Consider the following 18,467-nt stretch of genomic DNA (forward strand, 5'->3'; position numbering starts at 1 on the left):
GACTCTCTTCTTAGTTGCCATCACCTCAGCTAGAAGAGTGTCGAACTTCAAGCTCTCTGTATTCGCCTCCTTATCTTGTTTTTCACAAAGATAGGGTTTCACTCAGGACTAATCCTTCCTTTTTACCTAAAATACCTTCCAAGACAAATCTGAATCAGACTATTGATCTTCCTGTCTTTTTTCCTGACTATTCAAACAGAGCTGAACAAAAGTTGCACTATTTGGATATTCACAGGCAATTACGTTTTTATTTGGATAGGACTAAGCAAACAAGAAAATCGGACCAGCTCTTCCTGTCCTATGCTGAGGGCAAGCAGGGCCTGCCAGTTTCTAAAGTAACTTTATCCAGGTGGCTGGCCTCTATTATTACTTTGATTTACCAACTGAGACATAAAGAACTCCCTACAAAACCAAAAGCTCATTCCACCAGAGCATTAGCTACATTGGTAGGTTTTCAGGCAAGACTTCCAATGGAATCTATTTGTGCTGCAGCCACATGAGCCACTCCTCATACTTTCATTTCACATTACAAGTTGGATATGGCCTCCAGGAGTCGAGCTGACTTTGGTTCCACTGTGCTCAAGAGTCTGTTCCAATGAGCCACCCAGGGCTAAGGTGCTAGGGACGCTGTCCCATCCAGCAAGAATGAAGCCGAGATAGACAACTTAACATTAAGAAGTTATGTACCTACCATAACGTTCCATGTTAGTTGTCTTCTTGAAGGCGTCCCACCCTCCATCCCCCTAGCCTGGACAGACCGAGAAGAATCCCCTTGGAGGCCTTCTTCCTCTGGTTGACTCTTTTCTAGGGTACGTACTCCTCTGTTTTTAGCACTGTAGGTAAACCTTGTAGTGGGGACAGGTGTCTCCATGGTGTTAGCTCTGCCAAACGAGATCTGTGTATCTGTCGCCTAGCATTGTGGGATATGGGGAAGCCTCGAGCCGGTAAATAGCTCTCGAGCTTTAGTAGAAGGCTGAGTCGGAGCCGAGGATCGGCTCCAGACCCATCCAGCAAGAAAGAAGGCGAGAAGAAGACAACTAACATGGAACGTTATGGTAGGTACATAACTTATTCTGTGAGAGAGAAAAAAAATTAGTAAGGCAATAGTCTAGTTTTCAAGGAAGATTTGATAGAAACAGCGTCATTCAGTCTATAACACCGGTCTGCTTGTAACAGAATGATCCATTCTTGTTCAGTCTTAAAACAAACAAATGGTCTATAGCCATCAGGAAAGCATTCACTACTCACAATGAGAGCACTCTAATTACTGTGGAGAGCATCAAACCCGTAAGGTCATTAACTATGGAAGACTGGGATTGTGCTATACATTGGCAACTTTTACCCAGGAAAGGAACATTCAGAACTGGACAAAAAACATCAGCGATGTTTGAGTCTAAACATGTTTTTTTTTCAGAGTGGAGGCAACAAGAACCTCATTCAGATCAAATGGTAAAAAAAGAAGACCTCTGGTAGTATTCCAGTATCCACTGAATTATTGGGCCCAAGCAGACTAGTTATAGCTCATCTGTTTCATGATGTATTCAATCAGTAACCCACAAGGAAGTGTGGCCATATCCGGAATTACCCATGGTTGGTGTGGTCTGATCATGAGGGAGTAGCTTGAGTCATTAAACAAAGCTAACCGTGGGCAAATCCTGATATACCCATACCCATGAGTGGGTTATTACTATTATACAATGACGCTATTTAAAAAAGAAATTGCTTACCTTTCTTAATGTCTTTGTTTAATGGTGCCATAGTGTTCCTCTTTATTTGCTATTCAGTGTTTTCTAATCTGTTGTGAATGCCTATGGGAGAAGCAACAGAGAAAAGAGAACCTCCCTTGCTTTTTTTTAAGAGAGGTAATAGAGAGAAGTGAATCTCCATTGCTATTTTTACTGTAGTTTTTCTGAAGGATATGAAGGCTAAATCTGTATGTTTTATAATGAGGCCAACTACAGTGGCTTGCAAGAAAATAATTTTTATGTGGAAAAAGACAAACTATGAGGCAAAGATCTGGATGTTCTGCAAAGATTCAGATAGCTGAGCCATACAAGATTCTATTGAGATTTAAGGAGGGACAACGGAGAAATAGAAGAAAAATTAAGTCCATTTCTGTTTATTTTTGAGAATGTATCTTATTTTTCTTTTATTTTGCACTGTCCCTCCATAGCGTATTCCAATAGAAAAGCTTGGCCGCTGAGTGGTACTTTAGGGGCAGACTTTTTTCTATTGGTATATGCTCGATATACAATGAGCACCCTGGTTGGGCTGTCCAGTCATCATGCTTGTTTTTGAGTAACAATGACCTGTCACTGTATAATTATATTTATTCTGTTATGGGACAAGACCAGCTTATTAAAAATGTACCTTAATGATGCTATAATATGATTGTTGAAAAAAAGCAAATATAATTTGTATGCAGGGCTGGGAAAAATACAGCTACATAAGCTACAGTATTACTGTTCTTTTCAAACTGCATTCTTTTAGTATGTAATAAGAGAGAATTGTACGTGTTGCATGAAGTGAGGCATGTAGTTATTATCAAAAGGAATTTGTTAAACTGACTCCTCCAGGCTAGGAGTGCGTTGTTGCTAGGGCAGGTTTGAAACATCCAAGGTCAGAAACAAGACTTCTTGGAAGCAGGTGAATCATGTATAAAAAGGTGTTCACATGAAGTCTGAGTCAAAAATCATGAGGGATGAGGACATTTGCAAAGTTTTCTGTAGGACACTGTCATTATAACGTAATGAAATTGCATGAGCAGTTTGATAAGAAAATGTATAAAATTGCAGTTTTTGTATATAAAGTGAGAATGCTTCATCAAGAGCTATGAAGACAGACTCCCAGCACTGTAAAAATAAAAATTTCTGTTTGCACATCCTAAAGTGTTCATGACTAAAAGCATACAAGGTAAATTCTTAATGTTATTTATGTATGACTATTACAGTTCCTTTCACAGTTCATCCACCATTCCCTTTCCCCTGATATTTTCTCACTTGAAGAATGCATTTTGCCTGTTTCAACATTTGATGTTTTTTCCATAGTCTTTTTTTTTTTTTTTTGCTTTATTACTGATGCAATGTGCTGCTCCATTTCTGCCTTCAGTGTATTTTTTTCAGTAATATATCCTTTATTTCTCTATTCTTTCTGTCATTCTTCATTTTGCCTATTTTTTTTCTGACCTCTAACCACAGTTTTCCCCTTTTTACCTTTGCTGTGCTTTTAAATCATTTTCAGCAAACCCAGTGTAGCTGCTTTTATAATTTTACTTACTTCATCCATGTTTTCTCCTGCAAATGTCCCATAAACCTAATAATGCAATCCCAAATTTTTAGTACTCTACCTCTGTAGTCCCGTGTCTTGGCCTTTGTAGATGGTATTGTATTTATCATAGACAGTGTCAAACATATTATGTGATGTCAGTTTTCATTCTGTCCTCAACTGTTGGGTTCAGATCTTATCCTGTGGTCCAACTCGGCCGTTAACTAAAGGTCATGGCCATCAAAAAACTCTCAAGCTTCTCCCTTACCCATAATGCATCTACCCCTAACATAATCCAGATCTCATTTGCTGCTCTTTGCGAAAATGTGTGGTCTGCCTAAGCTCTTGAGTTCTCATGTAAGTGTTTTTTTCTCTTAAATTTTTCTCCTTTTTTTTTCTTTTGTAAATCCTGTTATATTACTCCCTTACCCCATTTACACTTGGTGTAATATTTATCTACCATCTCTGGTAATTCTCTTTTTTTCTGCTTTTGTTACACGCTAGTGTAGTCTTTCTTATCTTTGCTGGTATTTCCCTTCTTTCACTTTATTGTTTAAAAAAAAAAGTTTCCTTTTTCTTGTTGCTGGTATGTCTGAAAAAGGGTTTTCCAGTTTTAAAAAATGCCAAAAGTGTGGGCACAAACCACCCCTTTCAGATACTTGTGTGTTATGTGTTTACTGCTTGGGCCCACAACATCTCCAAAAGGATTGATTTGTAAAAACTTCAATCCTAGAGTAGTAGCTGACAGGAAAAATAGATTAATATTAAAAGGATTTGCTTCCGTTTACCTTTGATGAAGCTATTTCTTGGGCTCAATCCCCAAAAACAAAAATTAAGGAGCCTGTGACAAGTCTGTGAGACCCTTTACTTTCCTCAACTCCATTTCAGAGCTGCCAAAGAAAAACCCAAGATCAGACACGAAACCTGTTCAGACCGACTCTCCTTTAGATTTAACCAAGAAGTCGACAGATCTAAGTTCTTTTGATCCAAAGAAAAAATCATTGGATCCAAGTTTTTTGGATCCAAAGATCCTGCCTAGGACAAAATACTCTCCAACATCAGACCCAGTACGTTCCAGGTTTCCCTCTCCTTTTTTGGAAAGATGTAATTCCAGGTCACTGTTCCTTGCCTCATCTCATCCGTCCAGGAGTTTGACTGAGGAAGATGTGGACATAATGATGAGGAGATTCCTCTTGGCACAGATACTGATGGTTGTTCTTCTGGCTCCTAGCCCCTTAGGTCAGGAAGCCCCTACATCTACTGCTCCTTCTCTGATCCGTCCGATTGTTTCAGAGTCCATGGATCTGAATCTTCCAGGTATGTCTTGCTTGGATTCAAAGATACTCTTATCTTCAGATCCGAAGCTTTCCCTAAGTGTACAGGCTTTGACATCTTTGGATCTGGTTGACTCTTATAACAGTCTTCCAAGGTTTTCGGAGCTTGCTCTACCCCTCGGAGCTTCAGCATTGGATAGCTCAGCTCTAACTCCCTCCTCAGGGAGATGGGAAAGAGGAAGGCAATGGTCCAGAAGCCTGCCTTCTCAGAACGAATGTCTTCTCTCTCTCCAAAGTGACCTGCCTTCAAGGTAGTAAAGACATTGTCTGCTCCATCAGGATGGATGGATCCCAACCCCCTTGGATCTCCAGTTTGATTCCCAAATGTCTCTGTGCTTAGAGCCGCATCATTCTATGCCACAGGGACAACCAGCTCAAGGGACCCAGACCACCCAGCAGGGCTTTACAATTTCTTTCGACACTTCACCTGAACATCCTACTAAGGAAGTTCCTAGGAAGAGGAAGTTCAAAAGTAAGCCCTTAGACTGTCCATAAGAGCGGTCACTTTGGATATTGATTTCGATGGAGAAGGGTCTCCATGATCACCTCCAGAAGACATCTTATTTGTAGACATTCTTGAGATCCTTAAACAGAGAGGTGGTTGGTCTCTAGCAACCGTTCACCAGAGGAATCCGTATATTTGGAGGCCTTTGGAGCTGGCATGTCTACCTCCTGGGTTATTCTGCCCACCAATGAGCTCATTGATTTGGTTTCTAGACTGGAGTGGAAAGAACCGGACTCAGTGGAGACTATCCCAAAGAGGCCAGATTGGATTCTTGCTCCACCTATTGGGAGGGAATTCTGGAGTAAGGGGGTGACTGTTTATTGCTATGGTTGTGGCAGTGGCCACCAAGAAGGAACTTGCTGAGCAAAGTTCCTCTGTCCATCCCCCTAACAGGGAGTGTAGGGGGATGGACAGATTCGGAAAGTGCATATATGCATGAACGGCCTTAAGTCACTGAACTATTTGGCACATTTTGCCAGACTACAAAAAGACATCAAAGAACTTTCAAAATCCCTTTCAGGGATCATTACTGCTGAGGCTCAATATTCTGTGGCTTCTCAGTTGGCTACCCTCCATTCCATTTAAAATTCGTCCATGAGGCTGATCTCACATGCAGCTGAAGATGTGCCAAGGGCAGCAGTTTCAGGAATATCCATTAGGGGGCATGCCTGGATGTGCTTTGGTGATTTTGTGGAGTCTTTCAAGTACTCATATGTGTGAACGGCCTTAAGTCGCTGAACTATTTGGCACATTTTGCCAGACTACAAAAAGACTTTATCAAAGAACTTTCAAAATCCCTTTCAGGGACCTTTACTGCTGAGGCTCAATATTCTGTGGCCTCTTAGTTGGCTACCCTCCATTCCATTTAAAATTCGTCCATGAGGCTGATCTCACATGCAGCTGAAGATGTGACAAGGGCAGCAGTTTCAGGCATATCCATTAGGGGGCATGCCTGGATGTGCTTAGGTAATTTTGTGGAGTCTTTCAAGTACTCATTCATCAATGCACCCTTTGACAACAGTTCATTGTGTGGCCCAAAAGTGAGGGACACACTCTCCAGGTGTGAAAGGACAAAAACACCCTCTCTGCAGTGGGTGAACGTTTCGTGACCCCTCAATGATCCTTTTGTAGGAATCAACAAGTTAATCCTAAAATGTGGTTCAGACAATCTGTTGGTCAGAAAATGTGGTTCAGAAAGTCCCAGGGTCCTTTCCAGGACACACATGGAGATGGTTCCCCTAGAGGCAGAGGGGGGAGCTCTAATGGATGATGACAACCACATGGCAGAGAATGCCTGCAAAGCAATGGGTGCAGAGATTTTTTTCTGACAGACCCTACCAGCATTCCTGAAAGGAGGCTGATTTGTCCCCCTCTGGAGTCAGTCAGAGATCGACTATCCCTGCACCAGAGAGCTTGGCTAGATATAACAAAAGATACTTGAGTGCAGAGGATTATTTCCAGAGGTTATATAATTCTCTCTTCCCTTCCACCTCCAGCAGTATGCAAAATTCATAATGTTCCACCCAGTCAGAGGAGATTAGCAGCACTAGAAATACAAAACCTGCTAGAAAAGAGACATCCAAGAGGTCCCACCAGACCAGATAGAGTCCGGAATATACTCAAGATTCTGTTTAATGCCAAAGAAGACAGGGGAGTGGAGACCATGGGTTCATAGGTGTGTACTAGGCTAATGAGCCTGGGGCCTTTACAAGCCTTAGCCATAGGATTAACCTGGCATAGTGCCACCCCAGCTTAGTTCCCAGTGCCTCTGTCGAGTAGAGCCATTGGAGTTATCCCCGGGGTGAACTTTCTGTTTCCCATCCACTCATCAAGATTTCTCTTGAAGAGGGTCAGTGAGGTGCTCTGCTTGACTTGTATCGGAAGTCTGTTCCATAGCATGGGTACTCTCTGGATTATGAACCTGTCCCTCCAGCATGTTCTGTTAATTGTGGTAATGAGGTTGAAGTCTCTGGTGCGTGTGGTACGGAGGGATTGGGATTTCTTTAGATGTATCATTTCTAACAGAGTTGGGTCAGACATGGCTTTGTAAGTCAAGCAGAGATTGGCTCTAAGTAGGCGATATGAGGAGTTTTTTGTGTCTGTCCATATAGGACAAGTGTTTAAGGACTAGGATCCTCTTCATGAGGTACTTTTGTGGCCTCTCCAGTTGTTGCAGCTGTCTAGTGAGGTACATGCCAAATGGGACGTTGTACTCGATGATTGGCCTAATGAGAGAAGAGTAGCTGGAGACAATGACATCTTTCTTCCTGGATGCAAAACCCTTAGTAATGAGATGTGCCACATAGGAGTTTCTGACTATAGTGGCAATGTGGTGATCAAAAGAGAGGTTGCTGCCAACTTGTGTTTCCAGGTCTCTTATAACACCTTCTGTGTTCAGTGGACTACCGTCAATGTGGTAATTCATGGGAACCGGGTTTTTCCCAAAGGGGATGACACATTTTATGGCAATGAGCTTAAGGCCATGGTTCTGACACCAATCATTGTTCTCAGTGAGGCCATTCTGGTAGTATGTCAACATCACTTGGGGAGTTAATAGCTCCCAACTTGCAATCGTCTGCGAACTTTGTCAGCCAGAGTCCCTTCGTGTTGGCCTGGACTTCAGAGAAGTAGATGCCGAACAGGAGAGGACCCATGACTGAACCCTGTGAGACTCCACTCATGACTAGTCGGCAGTTTGACTTGGGAGTCCGCTACTTTCCCACTGTGGGTTCTATCTGTGAGCCAGTTTGCAACCCACCTAGTGATAAAGGGGTTGATGCCAAGCTTAGTGAGTTTTTCTATGATTCCTGAGTGGGGAATGGTATCAAAAGCCTTGGCCAGATCAAGGTAGACTGTATGAACCATCTTGTCTTCATCCACAGCTCTGGTGACTGACTCAAAGAAGTCAACCAAGTTGAGCAGGTATGATCTACCCTTCACAAAACCAAACTGTGTGGGATCCAGAGTTTGGAGGTTCCCTGTAGCCTTGTTTATTAGGTCCACGATGATGCATTCCATAGCTTTGCATGTCAGACTCGTCAGGCTAATGGGGTGATAGTTCCCAGGGTTTGTAGTCGCTCCTCCTTTGTGGAGAGGGATGACTGTAGCAGTGCACCATTTGGTAGGGACAAAGCCTGAGGTGAGGCTGTGGTTGAACAGGGCACACAGGTGAGGTCCAGTTCACTCTGTAGATCATGTAGAACACAACCAGGGATATTATCAGGTCCCATAAAAGCTGTATTCTTGGCCTTGTGGACAGTGCTGTTTTCACCTGTGCCGCAGTAATTCTGGGTGTCTGGCAATCTACTGGTATTGTGATTGGTCCTTTTCGGGGGAGAGGGGTAGAGTTGGCACTGAATCTGACGACCAGTATACTGGCAATATTTGTTGGCTCGGTATAGGAGGTACCATTGTGCAGTAGTTCAGAGCAAATATGGGTATTGCCGTGGAGATTCTTTACATAACTGTAGAAGGCTTCGTGGTTGTCTTTACTATCTGCTGCAGTTCTGTTGTCATAGCTAGCTTTAGAGGATTTGATGAGGGATCTCAACTTTTTGTTGAGGCTGATAAGGGAGTTTTTCCAGTCTTGGGACTTCACCTTATTCCACATCGGTTTCCTCCTTCTGTTGTAGAGTTTATGGCAGGGGACCACCAGATTGGCTTCCTTTTTTTTTTTGGAGGACAGCGTCTTGGTTCTGTTGGGTATGGCGAGATCCATGCATTTTTGTACGTGTTTGTACAGTGCATTGATGTATGATTCTGCGGTCACGCAACTGTTGTCCATTGGCATGGGTGCCGTGAAGTTAGCCACCTCTGTTTTTAGGAGCCCAAAGTTAGCTTTGGAGACATTTTTCATGGTGGTTACCTTTGAGGGGGGGTGGGGGTGGGAGGGATGTGGATTTCCAAGGTCATTAGTTTGTGGTCGGATCTAACCAGGGATGAGTTGACTATTGGTGTAGAGCAATGGTTGCCCATGTTAGTAGTGACCAGGTCAAGGTTGTTGCTACCTCTAGTGGGGATAAGAACGAGCTGGTCCAGGGCATTGGAATTAATGAACTCCAGGAAACATTGGGCTAGTGTATTGGTTTACACAGTTAATGGAGGGGTAGCTGAAGTCGGCTAGTAAGAGAGTGTTAGGTTGGACCCTAGTATTCTCCAGGGTGCTTAGGAACATGGAGTGTGAGTCTTGGGACGTGGTTGGGGACCTGTAGGAGGCTACAACCTGAATCACTGTCTTACCTAATGTTAGCTGCACCTGAAGCATCTCTGATGCGTTATGTTGGGCTACCAGTCTGGAGATGTGCACATCTTTAATGAATATGGAAACACCACCGCCTTTGGAGCTTCGGTACAATTCTGGGGTCGAAAGGTGCGGAATGAGTTATATTAGAACATTCGAAGTTTTGAAACTTCTGTGTTCTAATATAGACTCCTCTGTTACAGCACAAATGTTGACGTTCTCCATTTTAAGGAGTGCCTCGAGTGAGTGCATTTTGAGATTTAGACTTCTAGCCTTGAGCAACATGACCCTCAGATTGCATTTGTTTGTAGCTGTTACGGTAGTAATTTTAGTCTTTGGAACACCGCCTTAAAAAGGCACTATAGGGGTGGCAAGAGCCTTGGCCAGTATCCAGAAGCCAAGGGGTGACAGATACAGGCCATCTCTGGCAAAGCATTAAGGTGTGTCAATCATGTCATCCCAGGTAGACAGATACTGGATCCCCTTAGAATGACACCAAACACTTAACCAGTTGTTGACATCAATCATTTTCTGCTTTTACTGTGGTATCATTCTGGGTGATGGTATGATGCTGCTCAGTGCTAGGGTCATACCCGCCTGGGCCACATAATCCGAGATCTCCTCCCTGTCTCTTTTCATGTAGTCCAGGGAGGTACATTTATAGTCATTCACACCCACATGTACAATGACAGAATCATATTTGTACCTGTTGAGGGACCTGAGTGCGTGTGTTATGTGGCGGATCCTGGCACCTGACACGCAGCTGTTACTTTCTCCTTATTCAGCCTAGTGAGTGGGACATCAGTGTGTCTCACTATCGAGTCACCTGTGACTAGTGTGGGCATGCTGTTTTGCCTTAGGGGCTTTGGTTGAATGGCACACTGTTTAGGAGAGTTGTGTCTCATGATTAGTGTTGTGTTGTGGTGGTTGAGTGCATTTCTGCCTTGGAGGACTCTGCTACTTGGGTAGATTTTTATTGAAAGCGTCCGCGAAGGTGGGTGTGTGGTTTGTGTTTTTATGTGAAGGCAGTGCTTGTGTGCGTTCTGGAAGGCTGTGTGTTCCATGTGGTATGGTGCAAGTATTAAGCTTCTCTTGACCAGCTATTCCGGTATTGGCTGGTGAGTGCGTGGCTTCCAGTTTGGATATATAAGTGCATCTCTCGCAAGTCTGAGTGTTGGGAAGGTAGGAGGAGAGGGTTGTCTCTGTACATGAGGCAGTTGCTACATTGTCTCAGGATGCCCAAGTTCACCAGGTTAATAGGAGAAAGCACAGGGAACTGACCTTTAAAAGACATGCCTGGAGGGGTGGGCATTGATATGTACTGGATCTGTTACCTTGTACAACGTTTAGTGCTGGTAGCACTTTTGTGTGCTACAATAATTGCTACAAGAAGTCTGGTAAAGTGCTAGACTAATAAGCTAGTATAAGTGCAGGAGATGAGAGAACTAGTAGATCTAAGGGAAAAATTGAAGAGCAGACTCTGGCACCACTCAGAAGCTTACAAACAGTCCTGGATACAGCAAGTCTGTATCTGGACTAGATTAGTTACAGGAAAGGTGAGAAATGAGGACAAACATGGGCTTTTAAACTGAAAAGTTGAGAGATGGAAAAACTGCCCCAAACGGCCAATAAATACAATTTCTGGGCCAGGAACAACTCTTGTGGTAGATAGGCTACTTAATACTTACCACTCGCACTGATGAGCTAGAAGGCTTCCCCGTAACACACAAAGGCTTGTGGGGGCTCAGAACCTTACATTCTTGGACACAGCAAATCTGTATCTGGATTAGACTAGTTACAGAAAGGGGGAGGAAACAAGCGCAAACACAGGCTTTTAAGCCAGAAAGTTGAAAGAGATGGAAGAAACTGCCCAAAAGGCCAATAAACCACAATATCTGGGCCAGAAACCAGTCCTCTTGTGGTAGATAGCCTACCTAGTGCTTACAACTCTCACTGATAAGCTAGAAGGCTTCCATCCAAGACAGAAAGGCTTTGTGGGCCTCAGAAGCTTACAAGCAGTCCTGGATACAGCAAATCTGTATCTGGCCTAGACTTGTTACAGGAAAGGGGGGAAACAAGTGCAAATGTGGGCTTTTAAATCAGAAAGTTGAGAGAGATGGAAAAACTGCCCAGACTGCCAGTAAATACAATTTCTGGGCCAGGAACCACTCCTTATGTGGTAGATAGGCTACCTAGTGCTTACCACTCCCACTGATAAGCTAGAAGGCTTCCCTCCAACACAGAAAGGCTTGGGGGCTCAGGAGCTTACAAACAGTCCTGGATAGAGCAAATCTGTATCTGGACTAGACTAGTTACAGGAAAGGGATGAAACAAGTGCAAATGCAGGCTTTTAAATCAGAAAGTTGAGAGAGATGGAAAAACTGCCCAAACGGCCAATAACTACAATTTATGGGCCATAAACCACTCCTTATGTGGTAGATAGGTTACCTAGGCCTTACCACTCCAAGCAGTTTTGGATCTCAGTACCCTAACAAGTCAGTTCGACATACAAAGTTTCGGATAGTCATGGTTGAGTCCATTCTACCCTTCTTGGGCAAGGATGACTTGATGCGCTTGATAGGCTTTCAGGATGCATATTATCACACAACAATGAACAGACGATCCAGAAGGTATTTATGCTTCAGGCTGGGAGCCAGTCCCCATCAGTTCAGAGCACTGCCCTTTAGTGTCGCCACAACCCCCCCCCCCCCCAGGGTGTTCACCAAATGCATGGGAGTGGTAGCAGGTTACTTGAGACTGCAGGGATTCCAAGTGTTTCTATATCTAGATGACTAGCTCATTACCACCCCGATCAAGCATCTGCAAAGAAGAGCAAGAGATCAGGTAATCCAGACCTGCTTATTTCTGGAGATAACCATAAATTACCAGAAGTCGCAGTTACAGCCATCTCAAACATTGGAATTCACAAGAGCACTCTTCAACCTGTTATCAGTGACAGCTTCTCTTCCCCTCTCAAGGGTACAGACTATCAGATTCCAGGTCAGGAACATAATTTGCAATACCAAAATTTCAGCTCTGTTAAGTCTTCAAGGTTTGGGGTCAGAGTCAGTTGTTATAATCTTAATTCCTGTAACAAGATTTCATATGAGGATTCTTCAGTGGATGTTATCAACACAGTGGTCGATTCATTATCAACCCATGTTAGCACAAATAAGAATCACTCAGGCATGCAAGAGATACCTCTGGTGGTATATTCATTCATATCAGATTCTGCAAGGTCGTCCTTTCATTCTCCCTCAACCCAAGGCCATAGTGATCATGGATGCATCCCAGATTGCGTGGGGGCATTTTCTGAGAAAAACTGTCCAAGGCACTCAGTCTCCTGAAGAGGCCAGTTTGCATATGAAAGCAGTGCTCTTAGCATTGCAGACCTTCCAGGATGCTCTCCCTTTAGGGGCAGTTGCTATTCAAACAAGACAGTATGTCAGTAGTTTGGTATAGCAACAAACAAGGAGAAGCCGGGTCTTACTCCTTGTGTCAAGAAGCACTTAGAGTGTGGCAATAGGTGATCTCATCCAACCGCTTTCTCATAGCAAAGCGCATTCCAGGAAAGTTCAGCGTGATAGCAGACAAGTTGAGCAGGTCCATTCTTCTGCCTCACGAGTGGTCTGGCAACATGAAAGTGACAAACGATTTTCCATCAATGGGGCCAGCCTTGCTACGATCTTTTTACTTTTCCCCTAAACAACAAAAGCAGCAGCTACTTTGCCCTAATCCCACTCCTGGGGAATCACTGAGGGATGCTCTCCTCCATGATTGCCCCTCAGTCATTTATGCTTACCCAAGAATTCCCCTAATTCCAAAATTTCTATAGAAAGATGCCAGGTTGAAGAGCAAAGTTATCCTCCTTGCACCTTACTGGCCTCGACAGATCCTTTGGCCTCATCTCCTTTACCACCCTTTGATTCTGGATCTGATGCCAGACCTGTCACACTCGATGGGTATGATTCATCCAGAAATCTCAAACCTCAAGCTGACATCGTGGTTTCTGCAATTCCATTGATAGCCAGACAACCAATGCTCTCGTCCCCCATCCGTCATATTCTTTTATCTTCCCATAAGCTTTCTACAAGAAAACTTTACACAAGTAAATGGAAAATGTTCGTTTGCTGGGCACAACAAAAACACATTAACCCCCTTTTCAGTTCCTGTACAAAGTATATATAGAAACAACCACTTGAAATCCAAATAAAGAAGGCAGCAACGGGAAAAATCCACCAAAGCAATTTATTGTAACTCTGACGTCTCGGCCACAGCCTTCAAGGAGTACAAAAAACATGAAATACTACATCCTTATATATACATAAAACAATCAATCAATAAACTCAGAATGAGTTGTTAAATTGAATAATAATCAATTAATTCAGCAGCATTTTCCAATTAAAATCTTCATTCAGACCTTTTGGGTACAGAGTGTTAAATTTAAGAATATATACAGCTTCTTTATGTAACAAACGTTGCTTAATATTTACCTTGTCATATGTATAATATTTAACTTGTTCTAAAACACATCCTTTTAGTCCTTTACTATCACTTTTATGAAAATTTAAAAAATGCATAGCCACAGGGCTTTCTGTTTTTTTATTATGAATATCTCTCATGTTCCAAAAGTCTTGTTTTAAAAAGCCTCTTTGTTTCCCCTATATAAAATTTTCCACAAGGGCAACAAAGTGCATAAATTACACCCTCAGAATTACAATGAAAACTGTCATTAACTTTGAAGGGAATATTATTAATATGTGAAAACAACGGCGTAACAAACTGACAAGCTTTACATCTACCACACTGATGCGTCCTCATACCACTAATATTCTTAGATATTTTAGGTACTGTACAAAGTATACTTGACATTTTAGCAACAGTTTTTAATGAGGGAGCTAGCTCCTCAGTGATAAGTTCAGTTGCCATCAATCTCTAATTTTCATATTGGATTTGCGAATTCTTCTGTGATCTCCACATTTTTGAGAGGCACACTCCTGTTGAGACCCCGTATAAAGACCCTACTCCACCATGGGATTTCAACTTGGTACTGCAGACCGTAATTCATTCTCCCTTTGAATCAGCAGCAAAATACAATCTTAAATTCTTAACATGGAAAACTATCTTTCTAGTGGCTATTATCTCTGTCAAATCTTTAAGCGTTGTCCTCTACATCTCCCTACTTGATGTTTCGTAAAAATAGTTACTTTATGTACAACTCTTCTTGCCTTCCTAAGGTGGTGTCAGAATCCAATATCAATCAGTCTATTTGCCAGTTTTCTTTCCTATATTTGCAAATAAGGGTTGAATATATGTTGCATTTACTAGATGTTTAAAGACAATTACGTTTTTACTTACACAGAACAAAAGATCACTTCTGTAGCTCTGCTCGACAGGGGCATAGGAAATTAACTTTCTTGGGTGGTGTAAACCCGGGAACCTTGTTGGCGAGGCTTACTTAGGCCCTTGGGCCGATAGCCTAGTACCTACCTATGAATTATTTGTGTCCTTTGCAAATTCTAAATTGGGCAAACCAATTGCAAAGGTTACTTTAGCCTGATGGCTGACTAATTGCATTTCATCTCTCTATAAAAAGTTGGGTCTAACTTTACCAAAACCTTTAAGAGCCCCATTTAACTAGGTCCATGGCAATTTCTTCAATGTTTCTATCTAGAACTTTCATGGGTGATATATGTGCAGTTTCGACTTGGGCCATTCTTCATACCTTTATCACTCATTACAAACTGGATCTCGTCTTGAGGGGAAAAGCAACCTTTGGCTCAACTGTGCTCAGGAATATCCTTCCTTAGAGTCCACCCAGGACTTTAGGTAGCTGGGGACTCTGTCCCAACAGTTGAGGATAGAAAGAAAATTGACATCATCAGATATAAAAGTTATGTATTTACTATAATTTTCCATCTGTGTTGTCCATTTTTATTCTTCCTCACCTTCTCATCCACTAACCCCCGGCCCCAACCTTTCTCACAATGAATTTCTGGAAGAACAAGAGATTATCAAGACACAACTGTCCTTAATGTTGATCACCAGATGTGGCTTTTTTGTCAGGAAAGTTATAGTAGTTCTTTACACTTTATGTAAAACAGGAAACAAAATCTGAGGTATGTTAGGAGTTGGTGCATTATGGGTAAGGGAGGAGGTTGAGAGTCTTTTGATTGCTGTGAGCTTTAGTAACAGCCGAGTTGGATTTGTGGATTGGATCCCTACCAAACAGTTGAGGAAGAATGAAAATGGACAACACAGATGGAATGTGTTACGGTAAGTACATAACTGTTTGTTTTTTGTTTTTTTTCTATTGCACATTTACTGATAGTCTTAATTTATATATGTTTTAACTTATTTCCCCTACAGACAATTATCTCAATAATTCTTCCCTTTCTGGTTTCACTGATTACTTTTGTTTAAACCCTTCTGCATCAAACACTTCAGTTATTCAGTTTCTCCTATTTGGAATGATGAAATGGCAGTTCTTTAGTAGGTAGACCTCTACCATCATAACAGCTCTTGTTTTTCCAAGCCTATATTTTTGTTTTGTTTTTTGGTTAGCTTGTTAGTGTTGCGTAGTTTGTTGATAATGTTGATGTTCCCAGTTTTTCCCTCTTGTCCTATTTGCTCACGCCAGTTTTGTTGATGGGATACTTACTCTTCTTTTCTCAGGACTAGTTATCCCACTTTCAGAACAAAAGCATTTTTACATTGGTTTTAGGACTACTTGGAGTGTGTTATGAGCCACAGTGCTGCACTCAGAGGCTAAGATGTCCTAGATGAAGCATGGCCCTAGACCTTACTCATTTGTTTCTTTCCATGTCCGAATAAGCTACCTGACTCCTGACTTTTCTTATGTCATGACCTTCTACTCATTTAGAGAGTCTTCATGCCTTTACTGTCTCTGACCTTTTTATTTCATACTTTGTAGTATTGTCCCAGCTTTTCCTTCATCCCAAGCTTTGGAGTTTTGTTTCATTCCTAAATGCCCTGTGTCTGCTTTGGTATCAACTTATTATTACATTTTTACTACCTCATTATTTTGATTATTTTCCATTTCTACTCATTTAAGCACTACCCTATTAGCGATATGGCTCAGTGTCTTTCTTCACCAAAGTGTTTGTTTAATCACTGTAGAGTTTTAAAAGGTTGAATTTAATCCTACCATTGCCTTCTACTTTGAAAGTGTACTTTTGCTATAGTGTTTTCATATATATTGCATCTAGAACTGATTTAATTCCTGAACCACTGACAGACAGAAGTATAAAATGTACCTGAAAGTCATTCTTCCATACAGTAAACCCTCAGTTAACCAGCACCCATGGGGGATTGGTAGATGCCGGATAACTATAGTTTCTGGTTGTGTGTGAGTTACTGTTAAAAATAGACATGACTAATACTGTACCCTAAACTATTTAGTTTGGTTTGACTTGTTCTCAGGTTTGGGGGAGAGGGAATTTATTCTTATTTTCTTTTTGAAAACTCTAAAATTCTAAAAATATAAGGTATGTTTCTGCGGGGGGGGGGGGGGACAAAGTGCATCACATGAAAATTGTACTGTATTTCTTCGATATTTTTTTTGCTGGTTGCTTGAGAGTGCCAGTTGCTTAAGTTCCGGTTAACAGAGTTTTACTGTAGAAGAATGAGCTTCAGTTTCTGAGCATAGATCGGAACTAGATTTATCTTCATAGAAGAAAGTTATAAGAAATATTGCGTTTGTCTTCAAAGTGTAACCAGATCAGTTTTAACTAGTGTCATCTGCCTGAGATGGTAGCTTGGATGGATATAAAATAAAAAATAATTCCCGTGGAACTTACGGAATACAGTATGGAAATTTCCCTTGTGCACTGACCAAATTTCCCCTGGTTAGTTTGAATACTACTTCGTGTCTCATGTGAAAAGCTTAGTGAGGCTAACTTGGCAACAAAGAATAAAGACGTATAGCTTGCACACTAGGCATGTGGTGACAAAATCACTTTGTAAACTGAATCAAATTAAACTGGTATCCAAGGGAAGGATGGTATTATTGTAGCAAGCACACATTTGCATCGTGAGGTACAGCAAATGGTATATCCCTGCTGAAAATTTGCAGTGCAGGTGTGTAGAAAACTGTTTTCACAAGTACTGCTGGAGAGAGTGTGCCTTGCTTAGCAGCACAGCACTGCAGAGACCTTACTTGTGTAGCTTTCAAAATAGTTTCTTCATGGTCTGCACTGGTTAAGCAGAGTCATTCCAGGGGTTAGGTTTTCCTAAAGGGAATTTGATTTGGTTAAATTGCTACCTGGCCGCTTCTATTAGAAGCAGAAAAATATATGCTGCTGCTTTCCAGTGCATGGAAAGTTTTGCTAAATTAACTAGCTAAAATCTAGTGTTTATTCAGTAGAGTTCAGCAGTTACTGCAGTAAACCATTTAAAAGTTGTATATTTCATGTATGTATTGTATGCATGCTTGTCCTAGAGTAGGTTGTCGCTGAAGGAGAACTGCAGTAGAATGGCACATTGAGTAAAACATCATTAATGTGGTTTTCTTCCATTGTCTTTTTTTTTTTTTTTGGAAACTTTTTACTTCTACATTTTTCACGTATATCCCGTGCAGTTTCCAGGGAAATTAACTGCAGTATTTGGCCTAGTTAACTTTCTCGGGTTCATAATTAATGTTGATTCTTAAGTTCCTTTTTGGTGAACACACAACTACTTTTGGAAGAGTCTGTGCATAATTTTTATTTCATTTTTTACAGTTTGGCTTGCAACTCAGAACCACAGCACACTGGTAACTGAAACGGTTGTTCCTTTCCTTCCTGTCAACCCTGAATACTCCTCCACCAGAAACCAGGCAAGTAATCTTGCTTAATTGTCAGCAAGAAAAAAATGTAGTTCTGGAAGCTTCACTTGGTTTAGTACAAGCTGAACTTCCTGTGTCACAATGTGGTGCTCCAGTTATTGTGTAAACTGATTTGATGAAAGTTGCTCTATTTTAAAAAAGAAGAATGCAAGCCTTGTTGAAAAACTTGATAAAATTTGCAACTTGACTTTTTAATATTGCATGTGCACCTTGTGTGTCATTTACTGTTTGACTGCACGTTATAGAACTGCCATGTGAAATGAAATTGGGGTGTTCATA

At 41.7% G+C, this 18,467-nt stretch overlaps 1 protein-coding gene across 7 annotated transcripts in view; it reads left to right on the forward strand.

Moving 5' to 3' along the window:
- The window catches only part of GIT2 (GIT ArfGAP 2), a 1,410,467-nt gene that overhangs the window by 702,451 nt on the left and 689,549 nt on the right, over positions 1-18,467 (forward strand). For all 7 annotated transcript variants that reach the window (XM_044068490.1, XM_044068492.1, XM_044068493.1 and 4 more), the window contains one exon: positions 18,085-18,179. In XM_044068490.1, the coding sequence (XP_043924425.1) occupies positions 18,085-18,179 (95 nt within the window). The remainder of the gene's footprint in view (positions 1-18,084; positions 18,180-18,467) is intronic.

Source organism: Protopterus annectens, chromosome 4.part0, assembly GCF_019279795.1.
Source record: "Protopterus annectens isolate FY-2018-M chromosome 4.part0, PAN1.0, whole genome shotgun sequence".
Taxonomy (NCBI): domain Eukaryota; kingdom Metazoa; phylum Chordata; order Ceratodontiformes; family Protopteridae; genus Protopterus; species Protopterus annectens.